The 16,695-nt window shown below is 37.9% G+C and overlaps 1 protein-coding gene across 1 annotated transcript in view; it reads right to left on the reverse strand.

The window, feature by feature from the left end:
- The window catches only part of PIGK (phosphatidylinositol glycan anchor biosynthesis class K), a 61,973-nt gene that overhangs the window by 20,256 nt on the left and 25,022 nt on the right, over window positions 1–16,695 (reverse strand). The window contains exon 10 of the mRNA XM_077785396.1: window positions 2,391–2,466. Within this exon, the coding sequence (XP_077641522.1) occupies window positions 2,391–2,466 (76 nt within the window). The remainder of the gene's footprint in view (window positions 1–2,390; window positions 2,467–16,695) is intronic.

Below are 16,695 nucleotides of genomic sequence, written 5' to 3' on the forward strand. Positions count from 1 at the left end.
ATTTTAATGTATATTTATGCTGTAAGTACACAGCACTGATGCTGTTATGTATGTCTAGAGTATGTATGTATCCATTTGGATACAGCATCATAACATCTCAAATACTATTCACTGTTTTTACTCTTGTCACTTTTTAGTTTCTTATAATTCCCTTCTTTTTTCTTAGAGAGAAAAAAAAAATCCTTTTTCATAAAACAAGGCCCCTGCACATCTTGTCCCAGTTGTGCCAGGTCTCTCAGAAGGGTACAAGGGGTTCTCTGCAGAGCTAATTCAGCACAATGCTGGTGCAGTGATGCTCAGCTGGTGGCAGGCTCAGCCAGGGCATGGTGCCAAACTCCCTGCTAAACAATGGTCCTTTTATTGCCTTCTCTGCATCCAAGACATTTGCAGTTCTGTTGGGTCTGTTCTGCTGCCATGTGGAGACCCCAGTTCTCTACTACTGGCAAGTTCAGCAAACAGATAAGAGCACATAAACCCAGCTTTCTGCCTTTCCACAGCACAATATTCTATTGCAGTGTAACACACAGTGGCCAAATGAACACTCCGTGGTTATTATCCACCTAATGCTGTAAAAATATTGCTATGACATTTGGTCTGCTTGACTATTTTAAAGGTTAATTCTGTTTCCTATTTGAGATTTTCCTCTAGGTGAGCCATTCCATGCACTTTCTATTTACTAATTCCAAACAACCCCCAAACTGTTTCATTGCTCACTCTCACTGTTAAGAACATATTGACTGGCTGCCTGCTCTGCTGTTTAATTCATTTATGCTGAGAGTCGGGCATGAAGACAGAATTTTAAATGTGACATTTGCAGGCTGTTGGGTCATTTGAAGCTCTGACAACACCAGGGAGTTCCTGACATACAAACTGGTTCTGATTTCCAATCTTCCATGTTCTGAACACATCAGAAATTCTTCCCGAAGGTGCAGATTTCAGCCAAAAGTTTTTAAATCCCTTGTGTTTACAACTTGCAGGAAAGGCTTGTACACTTTAAGGTTTTAAAATAAAGCTTATGTTTCCTTTAAGGTAAAACGAGCACTGCCTGCAGCATGAGACTCAATGCTTTAGAACACTTATTGACAAAGGTATTTGGGAAGATCTACGGTAATAATTAATACACATGAAGTTGTTTACAAAATTCTATTAAGGGTCCTAGTGGACTTTTATTTGCTCCTGTTGATCTTGAAGTGTTTAAAAACGCTGAGTCTGAAACCACAGCTTTATCTAACATTGCCTATCTTGCTTAGTGCTACTCTGACCAGTACCATGTCCTAGTTTTCAGTCTGGAAGTTTTCCTTATCTCAAGGCAGTGAATGGACTGCACCATTTTGTCTCCCAACATGAACTGTCATTATCATCCCCAGATTTCAGGTCAATTTTTCAGAGCATACTTGATTACCTGGAAGATTCCATATGACCAAGATACCATTAGGAACACAGTAATGCAGTAATGTGACTTGTTTAGTCCTGACTTAAGAAAACTGTAGTTACTTATCCCTGAAGTAGGACTCAGATCTATTGATGTGCACTCTATTTGGCCATAAACTTTTCCACAGAACAGGCAGAGTCCTCTGTGGCTGACAGCAAAGAACGAAGAGACACCTGAATGCAGACTGGGTACCTGATCTACCCAGCAGGAAGGATTGAAAACCAGGCCTTGAACTCTGAGGAAAGAGCAAGAAGGGAATATAAAATCTTCTGCACAGAAAAGAGCTCTTCCTCCTTGCCGTGAATTGGGGGAGACATGTTACAATAAAAACTTTAAGTCCAGCTTCTACATCCACATCATCCCTCATTTATTTACTTAAATCAATAGCAGAGTATTGCATTTAAATAAAGGCAAAGTTAGAAGGCACAATCTAGGAAAAATAGAAACTTTTTTTTTTAATTGTGCAAAACATAAATCAAACAAAAAAAGCCCTGTACAAAGCAGAAAGTATGATGACACTGCTATAGTTAGAAATAAAAATGGTGCTAATTCAGAATTGTATTAGGAGGAAAGATTGTTTTCCCTGCTCAACTCATCATGACAATTATTCCACAATAATGACTCCATACTTTGGCTGCTTTTTCAGGAAGGGGAATATGATTTAGGTCAAGATGCAAATTCAAAGAAATTAATGGATTTTTTTTCTTTTCTATCAGCAGACACACAACAATTTTAACAAGTAGCTCTGAAGTGTTAACCATGTCGTACAGTAAGCATCTTTTTGTTGCCATATTCAGAATGAGACGTTTATAATTTAATAGTTGTCATCTGAAGAAGAGTATCTTGCTCATACATACTTTCAGCACAAGGACATGAATTCTGTGTGACCTAGAAAAGCAGTTTAAGTACTACAGATGTTCTTTATTTTCAAAGGAATTTTTAAAATAAAAAGACTTACCTGGTGTATAATCTGAGCTACAGGAAGTTGTTCAGCATATTTTAGTGGCTCTGTTGCCAACTCCTCCTCTGGAAACCTAGGAAGAAAGTAAGATCATGTTAGTCAAAGTTAGTACAATGTTTACCAAATTCAATGAATTAAATTAAGTGTTTCAGGATACTGCTTTGCTTAAGGATGAAGAAAAAGTGTATTTTATGACAATAATGGAATGTATTTCTTATAAAGTTGAGTGAAAGAACAAATTTATAGTGAACAGAATTGTTCATAACATTGTGCGCTTTTCCCCTGACATAAAGCACAAATTTAGCAGCACAAACCTAAGAAAACCTTTAAATTTTGTTTTAGGTGAACAAGGACTGGTGAAAGCTGGATTGAAATCGCCGTGGAAGGAAAGTCTTATGCATTTACAGAGCAGATTCAGCACTGTTAACAATACAAGCTTCTTCACTCAATCCTGCCAACATAATTCAAATATGACCATCTCTAAAGGCAGGAGGGATTATTCACATTTCTCATTTTTGCTGCAAGTGCACAGCCATGTTTCGATGTGGCAGAAGTTCAACACCACAAATATTCATGCATTTGCCAGCACAGCAGTGTGTAGTCCTGGTTACCAAAAAGCCAAAAATCTAGTGTAAAAAAATCCAGAGTGAACACTTCATAAAGAATATACATCATATAGACCCTTTAAACTTTGAATAAACTGTGGCTGCAGCTGAAAACTTGGAATCCATAAGCAGTGTCTTAGAATATTTACGTGATAGTAGATTAATATGAAAGCATGTTTTAAATCCTTCAACCATGCTGCTTTCATCTACTGGAACTGCACAGTATGTGCTACATTTTCAAAGTATCACTCAAGTTTTTCATCAGCTATTCCTCTATTTTTCTGAAGAGTTCTGAATATAGGAATTCGAGCACTATAACAAGAAGTGACGGGAAAATAAAAGAACCTGACAAAAACAAGGCCCTTCTCTAAAGCTGATGTAGAATTATTTTCAGGCAAAAACTGTGGCCAAGACATTATTTTTCAGGCTCAAACCTTATACCTATTCTAATCAAAAAGGATGCACACCTGCTGGGTTAATTGACCTGCAGACCAGCTCCCAGGTAAGAGTCAGAATCTCCAGGCTTAGTGTCTGCACTGGAGGTCAACAAGCTGTGGAAAAGGAGAGGACAAAGTGCACATCTCTTCCCTTTTCCAGTATTGAACTTGTGCTGTGGTTTGAAAGACTTTAAGCTCAAATAAGAGTCTGAATATCCAGAAATTTGTAATGAATAGAGTATGAAAACCTTACTGTATAAGAAATCTAAAAGCACAGAACAAAAGAAACACAGCAATATTTCAAATATCATAGTGACAGCCTGCCTAGAACCATTTAATGTGCTTAACAGAAATTAAATAAGCAGGCTCTGAACTGCTGAAGCTGGTCTACAGATAGAGTTCACTTACTGATATGGTTTTTAGAGTTTTTGGATTTCTATGACAAGGATGAATTCATACTTTTAACAAGAAATACACTGCTATTGTAGTCCAGTGCAACCATCAGAGCTTAGAGGGGGCTCAGCAACTCCACCATAGAGTGCAGAAAGAATCTTCCCACTCACTTCCTCCCTGCTTTCTGTCATTGGTCCTGACTGGCAAACACAACACAGTCTGTGAATTGGAGATCACTTCTGTTCTGCTGAGAGCCTGTTAGATGACACAACACCTTGATTTATGGATACCAGCTACCTAAGCCCATTTTTTAGCCATAGTTTTAGATATTAGACAACTGTACACACAACACAATATTCATCAATATACTGAATGCTTATTTCTACAGTTTTTACAGAGACATTGCAAATCTGGGGGAATAATTTAAAAAAAAGTATCTCAAGTCCCAAAATTAAACAACTGAAGCTGAAACTAACAGCTAAAATTGCCATAAATGAATTTTAGCAGAAATTTAAAAAAAAAAGAGATTGTCTGTCTGTTGTTTCAAGGACCTTATACATTTGGCAGTTTTTCTGTCTAGCCAGAATCAGCATTCCCTTGCATTGTCAAACACAGTCCTTGTCAACTGCAAGAAAAAACCTTTCCTTCAAATTACAAAGGATTAAAAAAGATAAAGAAAAGTTATCAAGATAATTTTAAGCCTTAGGAAGGCTTAACTGAAAAAAAAAAAAAGAGGAAGGGGAGAGTAGTATAAACATGCATTTTGAAGTAATTAGATTTAAATTGAAATTACGCTGATAGAAGCCTTTCAACATCAACAAAGACATTTTATTTTTTTTTCTAATCTACTTTCTGAAAAAAGACCAGGTCACTTGAACAACACTACATTTTATATGTAAATTAATTATAAGATATAGATTAGGTAGGTGGACATTCTAATCTGTTTAAATAAACATCTACATTTATATACCCACACTCTAAAATGTTTACACACACAGGTGTTTTGGAAGAGAAGTTCAGAACTGTTTTCGCACATTTTTTGCTGTAATGCCATGAACTTTTTGTGTATGTGTTTAGTGATGTACTAACTGTCAAGTCTAAAAAAGACTTTTGATTCTTCTCTCCTGCAGATAAGCATAAAATCCCCTGCAAGTGGAAACAAAGGGTGTGTTTTAACCAGTCATTTCTGTAAGAACAGAACAGCACAGGGCCAGTAAGATCAAACCCCATGGCACAGCTCACAAATGGCTGAATTCTCTCCCCCAAAGCAGGGCTGCATCCCCAGCTGGCTGCCCCAGGCAGGTGCTGAGCCTTGCAGCACTCACAGCCATTCTCCAGCTGGGGTGAGCCACCTGCTAACAGGGGCCACACTGAGGGTGACACTGATGTGACTGCAGGACAGGAGTCAGCTCACAAGCACAGCTGCAGCCTCACCCTGTCTCTGAGGAAGTCACCTTGGTCACTTCTGCCACGGATCAAAGAAAGCCCATCAGGGCAGTCTGCACCCAGGAGAAAGAAACCTGCTGCAAAACTGCTCCTTCATTTTATCCCTAGGAACAGCAGCCCACCAGCATCCTAGACTGGCAGAATGACCTGAAAAAGGCAGTTCTCTTCATGAAAGCATAAGGGATAGAAAGGCCTAGGGGGAGAAACAGGTTAGTGCAGAAGAGGATGTTCTACTTTCTCCTCTTTTGCAGGCTGGAGGAGGAGAACACGTCAGGATAAAGATCATCTCCAATACAATTCTTCTGACCTTGTCTTTCCCTTTCACAGAGGGATACAAGCAAATTGGTTACTCCTTCCAGAGATAATTTCCAGATGCCTGGGGAGGCATTCCCTTTGGCTCAGAACTAGTTATGTCAAGAAAAAAATCCAAATACAAAAACCATCTCAACTGATGGAATTTGTGCTCAAATCACATGTGACAATTTAAGGCTGTAATTTCACAAAATTAGCTGGCCTCACTGTGTTTAGTTCATTCATATTTGACACTTAAACCTTTATAAAATTACGGACTAATTTGTTGTAATACAGCTTTCTTTGTATGTTTGATTTCTTTCAAAACAATTATATTACAGAAATTTTCATGAATTAATTTTCCAGTAAGAAACAGTCCTTTCTGTCTCAATTGAGCATGACAGCAGAGTGCTGCCAACAGTGGCAAAGCAAGCTAACACAGTGGCATATCAGCATATACGACATCATGCCTGACAGCTGGTAATGCAAAGCATAAGGATATCTTGATTTTCAGGGAGAAGTGTAGAAAGAATTGTAAAATCAGAAGAGAAGCAGGAAGCAGTAAGAGATAGCAGAAGAGGAGGATCTTCAAAAATTCAATTTAAAAGCTATTTTTATACTGCCACTGCGACTGCTCTTAGATGAAGGAAAGTGAGCATGAAACAGAAACTGTGGAAAGTGAATCTAAATCCAGTAAAAAGTGTCAAGATATTTCATGAAATATCTTATTTGTTATTTATATTTGCATGCTCGCTCTGAAAGGAGACAGTCAACATGTGCTAAAGAAAAATAAATTCCAAGCATGAGCAGGTGGCACACTCACCCACAAGTGCTAACCCAGCCCATGGTCTTCTACACAGAATAGCTGCAGTGGCTTTAGGGCAGAGATGTATTTTATATTCTGCAAGTATTACAAAAATACAGAGCGGGGGGGAAAGTACAACATGATCACAAACTGGTTTGCTCATGGCAGAAATGGGCTGTTAAGACATTTAAGAGACAGAAAAGTCTAGGTAACATAAAACCTGGCTCTCAGAGTTAATATAAACATTCACTAATTATAACAGGCAGCAGGACTAAAGCGAGTATTTCTTCCTTCTTGTATGTTCTCTAGATTTGATGGCTCAGAAAGGACACAGAATTTCACACCTATGACTCATGGACAGGCAATCCCGCATCTCTTTTGAAACTCTTGTTCTTTGATGGTATGTCCCAATAAGGAAGCAACTCTCTTGGAAGCTATGCAAACTGGAAGTCAGAGTGTGACCAGGGGCTATCAGAGAGAAAAATTAATGAGGAGAAGAAGGGGTTTGGGAATCATCATCTTTCTTTTCTGTAGACACAAACAATTTGTACTTCTCAAGTGCTGCCTGACTTGTTTGAGCCATGACTTCTGAATAATGTGAATGAAAATGCTGGAATGGGCTGTCCCACTGGTAGAAGTAGCTCTAAGCAGAAACATTGCAACAACTTGGACAGTCAGCACAAGCCTGAGTGACTGCAGTGACTAAACCTGATACCCAAGACTGAAAGGCTGAAATTATTAATCTAAACCTGTGTATAGCACTGATAGCTTTATTGACTGTAAATACATGAACACACTTGCATCTGGCAATAAAAAGAAAACAAAATACCAGAGCTTTATGCAGCACATCAGAAAAAGTTATTAGCTTTCCTATTAAAGAGAGGCTGAAATGGGCTATGTCGGGTTTGAGTGAATAGTTTTTAAAATTGGCCATTGAGAAATTTATCTACCATATCCATAGTACAGAAGATTAAGAATTAGACCTTGGATTGATGCCAGGTGCTTGATCTATCTGTTAAATCCTAACTTCATATATATTTAAGAATTGGGTATGTTTAAACAACAGAAGCACTAAGATACATGGATAATACCAGTGCTTGAAAAGGTGAGATCATGCTTAATTCTGCTCTTCTCGCAAGAGTGTGCTCATCAATGCTTTTTTCATCTTTATAAGAGAATGCCAGATTTATCTACATGAATGTTTACCACACAGATAGTCACAAAGAAGAGAAGCAAATACTTGAGAGCATCATCATTCTAGGAAACTTCCTCACAACATCTCCTTCCTGGCACAGTTTTTTTAGTTAAAGGGTCAAATCTCAGTGTACATTTTGTTGCTGCAACCTTTGCTCAGGTGAGTGTGGATGTCTCCCTCTAAAGACCTAAAATGCAAACAACTTCCTTCACTACCCTATCCTGGGCTTTGACTGCTGGGCAGCTGGAGGCTGACCTTGGGGGACCTCACAGGGCAGTCTCACAGCACCAACACTGTGTAGTCTGAACACCTCTGGATAGGAAAAACACTGCTGCACATCCACAGTTGAGGAGAGGAGGGAGCTGTGGTGGAAATGGACAGGCATTTCACAGGTACAGCCAAGACTCTCTTCCACAAATGCTGTGACTTCCACTCAGTAATGCTTGCAGACGGCAGACTGTCAAAGACAGCTTCAAAGGAAGATTGCACAAAAATGAACAACAGAATATGGAGATAAATGAAAAAAAAAATAAATTGACAGCAAAAATATCTTTGATGTGATGAAAAACCAAATCAGTGTTAGGCAAAATCAGTTTTACAGTTTTTTGAAGAAGGATGCTACTGACTTGCATTGTGAAGTAAAATTAACCACTTCAGCTTGCTGGCCTTTACAGAGAGAGATTTCTGTGGAATAAAGCAGCAAAATATCTTACAGTTCAGAAATGCAAAATACTTTCTGTAATCTGCTCATTTCTTTTCAAATAAATGTGAAAGATTTTGACCCAAACTAGTCACACAAACTTATTCCTGGAGTTTAAAAAATATCTGAAGTCTGTGAATGCAGAGTACTTTCTCTTGGACCTGATCATAAAAAGGTCTGCTGGGGTTCCCAGAGTCTGCCAGACACACCGAGTTCATAAACTGAATAAAAATTGACTGCAACAAATGTTTCCTCTGTCTTTCTGTGATCCACACAATTTCTTATGTGAAGAATTTCAGGTGATTAACCTTTGTCAAACCACATATTCTTAGCCATCCTAAGATCCTAAAAAGAGGTAATAGAAATCTATGTTGTGTTTTAACACAGGCTGACCATCATTGTCTTTCTCCTCTTTTCCAGCCAATGACTTTTGTCAAGAAATGTTGCTGAAGGGATTCTCTGTTCTGCCTGCTCCTATTTTTATTCTGAGGCAAGACAGAGGGAAGGAATTAAAAAGAATATTAGCTTAAGTAAGCAGAACTGACTTTCCTGCTACTGGAAACCACATGACCTATGGGGCTTCATTTTGTTATCTCAACTATTCCACATTTTAGGTAAATTAGAAAATCTCTTTTGAATTAATTTAAAACTTCCACACGATGATGCTGCTGAAGCACAAAATGCTAATCAAAATTTGGAGATAAAAAGACTCACTAAGTCTCTCTTCTATCACTGAAAATCACCATTTGAGTCCACAGCTAAAAGTAGGTGCTCATGACTTAATGCTAATTCATTCTCACAACAGGCAGGTTTTGTGGGGGAAAAATAAAAGAGTACAAGTGTCAAATTTCCCAAACTTGGGACATGTTTATAAGGACAAGTCCAGCAATATCAGAGGAGCTGGTTCAAACCAGTCAAAAGAGAACACTGCCCAGCTCACTGAGCAAACGTTTGATCCAGTTTGAAGCGTGTATGTGTTTGCCTTAAGAACCAAGGCTGCAAATCTGCCCCTTGAATCCATTCCCTCCTAATTGCAGGGGAAATGTTTCCAAGAGTGGTTAAAAACCATACAGGTTATTAATTATTGCTCTGTGTCTCGAAGCCTATAACTGAATTTCACGCAAATCTCAAAGAACAAAGTCTAAATCCTCCCATGCCACCACATCACACATCCAGTTTAAATACTGCTAGCAGTACATGTTGGAATTATACTTTCAGCTGGATAAAGCATACTTGCTCATTTTTCACAACTGAAAGTTTATCCACAGTGCCTAATCTTTATGTAGACCAATTCAACACCACCTGCCAGTGCACTGCAAGACAGCAAAATCAGTAGGAAGATGTTTTTAAATCAAAGAATTATCCTGGGAATGTGCCAGGATAGCAGTTCCATTATTTAGTGGCCACAATTAGTCTTTATAGCCAAGTTGATTTTGCATTTAATACTACTGCTCCTTCCTGCACCTATTCAAACTAAACAATGTATCTGTATTGGTTGGTATTGTTACACTTTTCAACAAGTACCTTCAAAATACCCCATAATACACGTTTTAAGTCCCAATATTTCTACACCTACAGTATATATTTCTATTTTTTCTGTTCATAAGTCACATAATGTATTATCCAGCTATAATTTCTCATGAGAATGCTTAGTTCAGTACACAAATCTATCAAAGTAGCAGTGTTCTCTGCCTGTTCTCTGCCCAAAATCATCCTCAGACCTTTTACCTTACCCCCTTCATTTCACACTTCCTGTTTTGATTTTTTGACCCTTTACTCCAGTCCACCAAGGGAGGTAACCACATAGAATTACAGAAGTCTTATTTCAAAGGTACTTCCAGAGACCATCCAGTTCAGTCTCCCAACATGAGGTCAGGGTAGCCACGGCTTTGCCCACCTGCATCTTCACAACCTCCACAACCTCTCTGTGCTAACTCACCCTTCTTTGCAAACATTTCTCCCATGCACAACCTGAACCTCCCAAGCCACAACCTACAGCCAGTGCCTCTTGCTACCACAAGAAGAGTTTACCTTAACCACCTCTGTGACTGCATTCCAAACAGCTGCAGCCTGCTATTACATTTCTGCCTTTTAAGGGCAAGCAAGCTGAAATCTCTCAACCAGCCCTCTCACAGGATGTGTGCCCTTAGCCCTAACCACCTTGGCAACCTCTCTCAAAATCTTTATTGAAGGGGAAGGCCAAATGCCAGACACAGTTTCAGGCAGAGCTTCAGCAGCATCAGAGATAAGGGATAAGGCATTGCTCAACCTGCTGATCAGACTCATCCTCATGGCAGCTTGTCTTATTGATGGAGGTGGCACTGGTGCCCACCTCCAGATCCTTTACAGCCAGGCTGCTGATCCTCCTGCCTCCTCCTATGGATAGGTGTTACAAGGGAAGGCACCAAGTGCACTTCTATCTGCAAGAGTATAAAGGAGCATACACTGGTACCAGTAATAGACCCAGATTTTCTTGAAACATGCTATACCCTAGGTGCTCACAAAATTAATCATAAAAATTACAGTTCTGGGCTTTTGAGAAATGGTTTACTGTGCAATCATGTCTCTCCTGAATACGAGATGTTGCTTTTGATCTTTTTTGCTACAACATGATCAGTAACACATTTCCATAATGCAGACAACCAAGATACATGGAGAACTGCAGAACACAAAATTTAATCATCTGTTTTTCACCAGTGCTGTTCTGCACTGTAGCCAACTCGAAGGGTCCTAAGAGTGGCCACAGCAGACAGAATTGAGTAGCACTCCAGTCAGCCAGCAATAAATGCTTTATTCTCCTGTCAATGCATGTACCTATGTAACAATATATTGCTAACCACTTTAGAAGGGCTTTGCTTCATAGGAAGCTGCATAGAATGTATGTAGCTCTTAAGCTCTTTATCAGTCTTTTTATCATTACTAGGACCATGATTTTCTTTTATTTATAGGTGACTTGTACACAACTTTTGTCTGCATTCTGGTTTGTTTGTTTTTATTAATGGCAGATGAAACCTCCACTTCAAATACAAACACTTAGAAATTCTATTCTATGAGGCCAAGGTACTGCAAGTTACTGAATCTGCTGATGTTGAACAAAGAATCTATTAATGTTTGATCCCTTAAAGCAGTCATCTTTTTCTTCATATCAGTATTTTATGGTCTGCCTTTCTGTCCTCACTTATTTCACAGTATTAGAACCAAAAAGGACTTGTCTCCTGTCCACCATAGTATACCACTGTATACTAACCAGAGTGTTCTATAGTTATTTTTGAAAACAGGACTTAAAACTTTTAGACTTATACATTCAGTACTTACTCAGGCCCAAACTTAATCTGGTCATGACTTTCTAAGACTGCCTTACAACAGTGGAGTACATACAACAAATGGATTCACCTGGCTTTACTGTATGGGCCACTGCATCTTCAGTAAAACCACCATTGCACAAGAGGTGTTTTCAGTGGAGAGTGGAGGATATTTAAAGGTTATATAGGCTCAATTTAAGACAATAACAGCATAACAACAAACACAACATGAACTGCTAAGGTTATATTATAGTCACCTCAGGAGTACAATGAAAAAGTACAGTGAAAGTCTGGAGTTTCGTCTTGTGGTTTTCTGTTTATTTGTTTATTTTTAAATAAAACATATTAGAACTACTGATCTCTTTGACATACATATTAACCCTTACAGACTAGCCACATACATGATATGTCAAAATTATTTTCTACTGAAACCTTATTCTCTCCACTGTAAATTGACAGTACCTTACTGTAATTTACTGTTTGAAATATTTTCTTTGAACAAACAGTTTTGACTGTATGTACACAGTAGAGCTATAAAGGAAAGCAAACCAAAAGGAAAACATAGAATAAACTGCATAGGATAAACTGCAACAAGAGATATCCTGAGAGGGAATACTCTAAGTAGATGCCAAGGCTGGAAATGCCTCAATGAGCTCATAGGAAGGCTGTTATGTGAAAAAGACCAGGCTAAGACAGCATTAAATATTAAATTTTAATAACTATTGTACAAAATCACAAATGAAAAAATCCCAAGTAAACAATCAAATAATATATTTAATTTGGTGAAAGACACCCTTTCCCCAAGTTTATTCATCTGGAGCGAAGTATTTTGCAAGGTGGTTTATTTACTTGCACCACCTAGTGGGGTTTAGTTTCATCTACCAAAATAGTCAGAGGTCAGTCAGTTGTGTTCCTACCTCATGATGCTAGTGACAGACAGCATTTTCTCACAAAATAACAGCACTACACAACTCACTAATACACCAATAATAGCACTACCACAGCCCACTAATAGCACTACACTGCTAAGTTTCCACACTTCTATAAAAACACAGCACAACACATGCAAGACAACAATACCTATCTTGCTTGTAATAAATTCAGCAGGAACTTAACAGAGATGTCACAGAAAACTGTTTCATGAAGTAGTGTTTATGAGTTTCAAATTCAAAGTACATGTCAACAGTACCTTGCCAGAGCATGCCATCCATTAACTCCAGAGTCTGAACAGATTGTCAGGTGGTAACGAGGCCACACACTGAGATTTGGAAGATTTCTGCAGGACTTTTGAATCAAACCCCTGGCAGAGGCAGGCACACAGTGCAAAGGGCTCTGCCTGCAGGAATGAAGGCTCATCAGGCAGCAGCAACCACTCGTGACACAGCCCAGCTGCAGCAGAACAAGCACCTCCACTGCCTCTGTCCTGGCTCCAGGGTGTTCCACCAGTTTGTGCTCATTACCTGGCTGCTTTATAATCCACTGCCCCAGCACAAAACTACTACATGAAGTCCAGCCACACTAGAAAAGTTTATCAGGTCAAACCCCAACCTGATAATAGACAAGAATTAATTAAACATGCCAATTAAGGCTTGTATTGAAACACGAAATTGATCTTGTCTAGAATGCATCCTTTTCCTAGTTTTTCCTAGGGAAGAACTCACATACTGGAGTAACATGATTATTGCATTTGATCTGGAACAGAAGTCATGCTATAGAGGCACTACAGAATGTTTTTAGGTGAGGAAACTAAACAAGAGATCAGTGCCAAAGTGCCTCTAGATCTTCCATATGAATGTTGCAGAGAAGAGACCTTAAGCATTTACAGAAATTCACAACACCTTTCTTTCTTACAAAATTAATAATTTGATGATTTCAGCTTAATCAGTTTCAGTCCTCTCTTCCATACAGATGTGTATTTGTAACTCTGACAACAGCAGAGGAGAAAAAAAAAGCTGTACCCACTTTACAATACGGAACTCATCACAAATGTTTCATTTGGATGCACAAGAAGACTTTGGGGAATGATACAAGTCTTTTTACTCTTCTATAAACTTCCACACGAGACCAGAGGAGAGGAAAATACTTTTGTTTCATAGTGGTTTACAAAATAACCAAAATCTGTTTGCTCAGAAACAATGCTTTTTTTTTTTTTATTTCCAAAAGAACCAGATGCCACTAAGAACTGCTCTGACATGCACGCAAAGCCCCAGGCTACAGCTCTGTCTAGGACAGTTAAGTACCATCTCCTACTACACAGAATCATCTTCTAACAGTGGGAGAGGGTAACTGTGCTGCAGCCAAGCAGCAGTCAGGCAACAGCAATAACACAGTCCTTTGAAGAGAAGGCAAGAATTGAATCAGACTGTATTATAAAGAAAGGATAAAGTGTTTGTTGTTTCCCTTTTCATACTCAAACTTTTAGAATGTTTCAATCCTCATATGAAGCAGTTTTTCAGGACAGAATATTAAAGTGATTTGTTTCATAGTTTTCTTATTTAGTTATGGTTCCGACAATGGGCCATTTTGTTCTATGAGGACTAAGATCAAATTTAAGTTAACGGCTACATCGTAAGTGGGAAAGTAAAGATGCTTGCCATTTTATCCCATGAACATTTGATGCTCACCCACATAAAATCTAATCCTGCACAACTATGAAGCAATATATAGGGAAAACACCAGATTTCTTACCCAATGCCAATGCACTGCAAAATGCTGACTCCATTCAAAAATACAAAAAAGATGAGGTATGAAAGCTCAGCCTTTAGCTTAATCACTGCTATCAGAATACAGGTTCAGATACAGACTGTACCTGTTATTTTAAGTTAGGGTGCTATGAATGGGCAGCCTACACCCCTAAATTTATCAATGTAGCTGTTTCCTGAAATTTTTGTCCATGAATTTTAAAGCTGCCTTTGATACTCCTGTCCTGAAGGTCAGTGCTCTGTGATCATGAAGAACTCACAGTAGTGTCACTGTGGGACCACATTTATTAGTAGGACTTTTGGTCATGTTTGTACCAGTAGTAAAGGGCATTTTCAGAGCCCACTCTTCTGCACAGATTAAGACTGCAGTTGCTCAGAAAAGCATGTGCAGAGAAAGAAAAGGTAAGGAAAAAACCTCAACAAACAACTCAAAAATAATTTTTAACCAAATTCACAAAAGTATCTCCTTAATAGGGTCTAATGGGGACTAAACACTAAAACTTTATCAACAATCTTTTTAAATAAAGACAAGCCGCTGCTTATCAGGGATTTCTACGATAAAAGCTGAGCAGTAATCATATTTGCCTTAAATTTCGTTTTTATTTTTAATACTTTATGAAATGGCCCTCATATTTTCTGTTACATTTCTGCTCTTTTAACTCAGCTATTTTCTAAAGCACTGGTGGTTGCTATGGTAACTTTGGCTTTTTTCCCCTCAATGTTCATGCAGGTTTTCATCAAATCCAATGACTTTTTTTTAATCTTATCTGCTCTATAACAATAGTTCTTTGACTAAGGTGCTGGATACTGTACCAGATGAGAATCCTGGTATTTCACAAGAGCAAATGAAAAAATGGTAAGTTGTGCTAAATTCTGAAAGCTAGCAATTAAAGTGGGAGTTTTTAGGGGGTTGGTTTGTTTGTTTTTAAATTTCTGAGTACATTTCTTTCTTCCTTTTAATCTGCATATTATGCAGGTTAAAAGATAAAGCAAATTTTTAAAAATAGCAATGCTTGAGGAACAGAAGACCTTGTGTGGAAACTTTTTGAAAAAAAAGTAATCACTACTGTTTCACACAGCCTAAACTAAATGAGAACTGTGTTATTTACTGCATTTTCACTATAGATTACCTCAGTCCAAATCTTCCTATCACAGGAAAAAATACTTCTGGTCCCTTTAATCCAGTATTTCTTAAGATCAGCACACAGTCAGATACTAAATTGATCTGTTGAACCTACAGGAAACAAACTGCATATGCCAACAAAGAGGTGACATATATGCAAAGGTTTGAGCCATTTCCAAACACTCTTCCCTAAGATTCTAGTTTAAATCTACTTTTCCAAGAATATTTAAGTTTAGGGCTAAATTTTTCAATATGGATTTGTTCTTAAAGGTTTGCTTTGCCTTGTATTAATGCAAAGGAGATGCATTCTTGATATTTTCTACAGGACAAAGTTCTCTTTTTCTGCTCCAGATAGGAATAACCTTTCAGGAGAACTTACCACCTTACTCACCAAAAGTAACACATACAGCCATTCAATCAGACTGAGCTGATTAAATGAACATACAGGACTGAACATTCAAAAAAATAAATCCACACCAAACTTTTGGCAACAAAGAGATTAACTACTTCACTCACTAAACGAGGTGCAAAAGTAGCATTACTGGACTAAAGTTTTACTCCAAGATAATTACCTGAACCTGGCCCCTGATTTGTAATGTTTACAGGCAGGGCTGTGCTGGAGACAGTCTGATGCAGTTCAGCAGAGTGGGCTACTGAAATAACTCTTGCTGAAATTAATTACTTTTAATGGTGTCATTTTCTTAAGCAGTATCAAAAACATAAGCAAAAAAGAAAAAGGCTTTACAACCTAAGAAAATTACTGTTTCATAGAATTCAACTCCAAAAACAATTTTGTATTACTTTCTCTGGGGATAGGTTGCATTCAATATCCATTTGCCTCAACAGTAATAATTCACCTTTTTGTCTTTTATTATGGTTATGGAAATTTGCCTTAATTTCAAGTTTTATAATCAGAAGCACACTATTTTTTTTTTGTTTGAGTAGATGACTAACATGCACATTACTCTTATTTCTGATTATATTGATTTCCTGATTCCCTCCGCTCCTATTAACTTTTTTCAATTCAGTATGTAAGAACCATACCTAAAAATTACACTTCTATTTTACAAGGACAGGTGAAAATAAATAATCTACAATTTGCTTCACTTAATTTCAGCAATTTTGCTTCTAATCAAATTTCTGGTGAAGTTAGCTTTATTACATAATTATTCTTTTTACAATTCTAATTACATTTAACAAAATAATCTGATTATTAGATGAGCACAGTAGGCATAAAAGACATTAATACAATAATTATTCCCTGTTTCAATTTGCATTACCCTAGTTTTACTGAGATATCAGT

This window comes from Lonchura striata, chromosome 9 (assembly GCF_046129695.1).
Source record: "Lonchura striata isolate bLonStr1 chromosome 9, bLonStr1.mat, whole genome shotgun sequence".
NCBI classification, from domain to species: domain Eukaryota; kingdom Metazoa; phylum Chordata; class Aves; order Passeriformes; family Estrildidae; genus Lonchura; species Lonchura striata.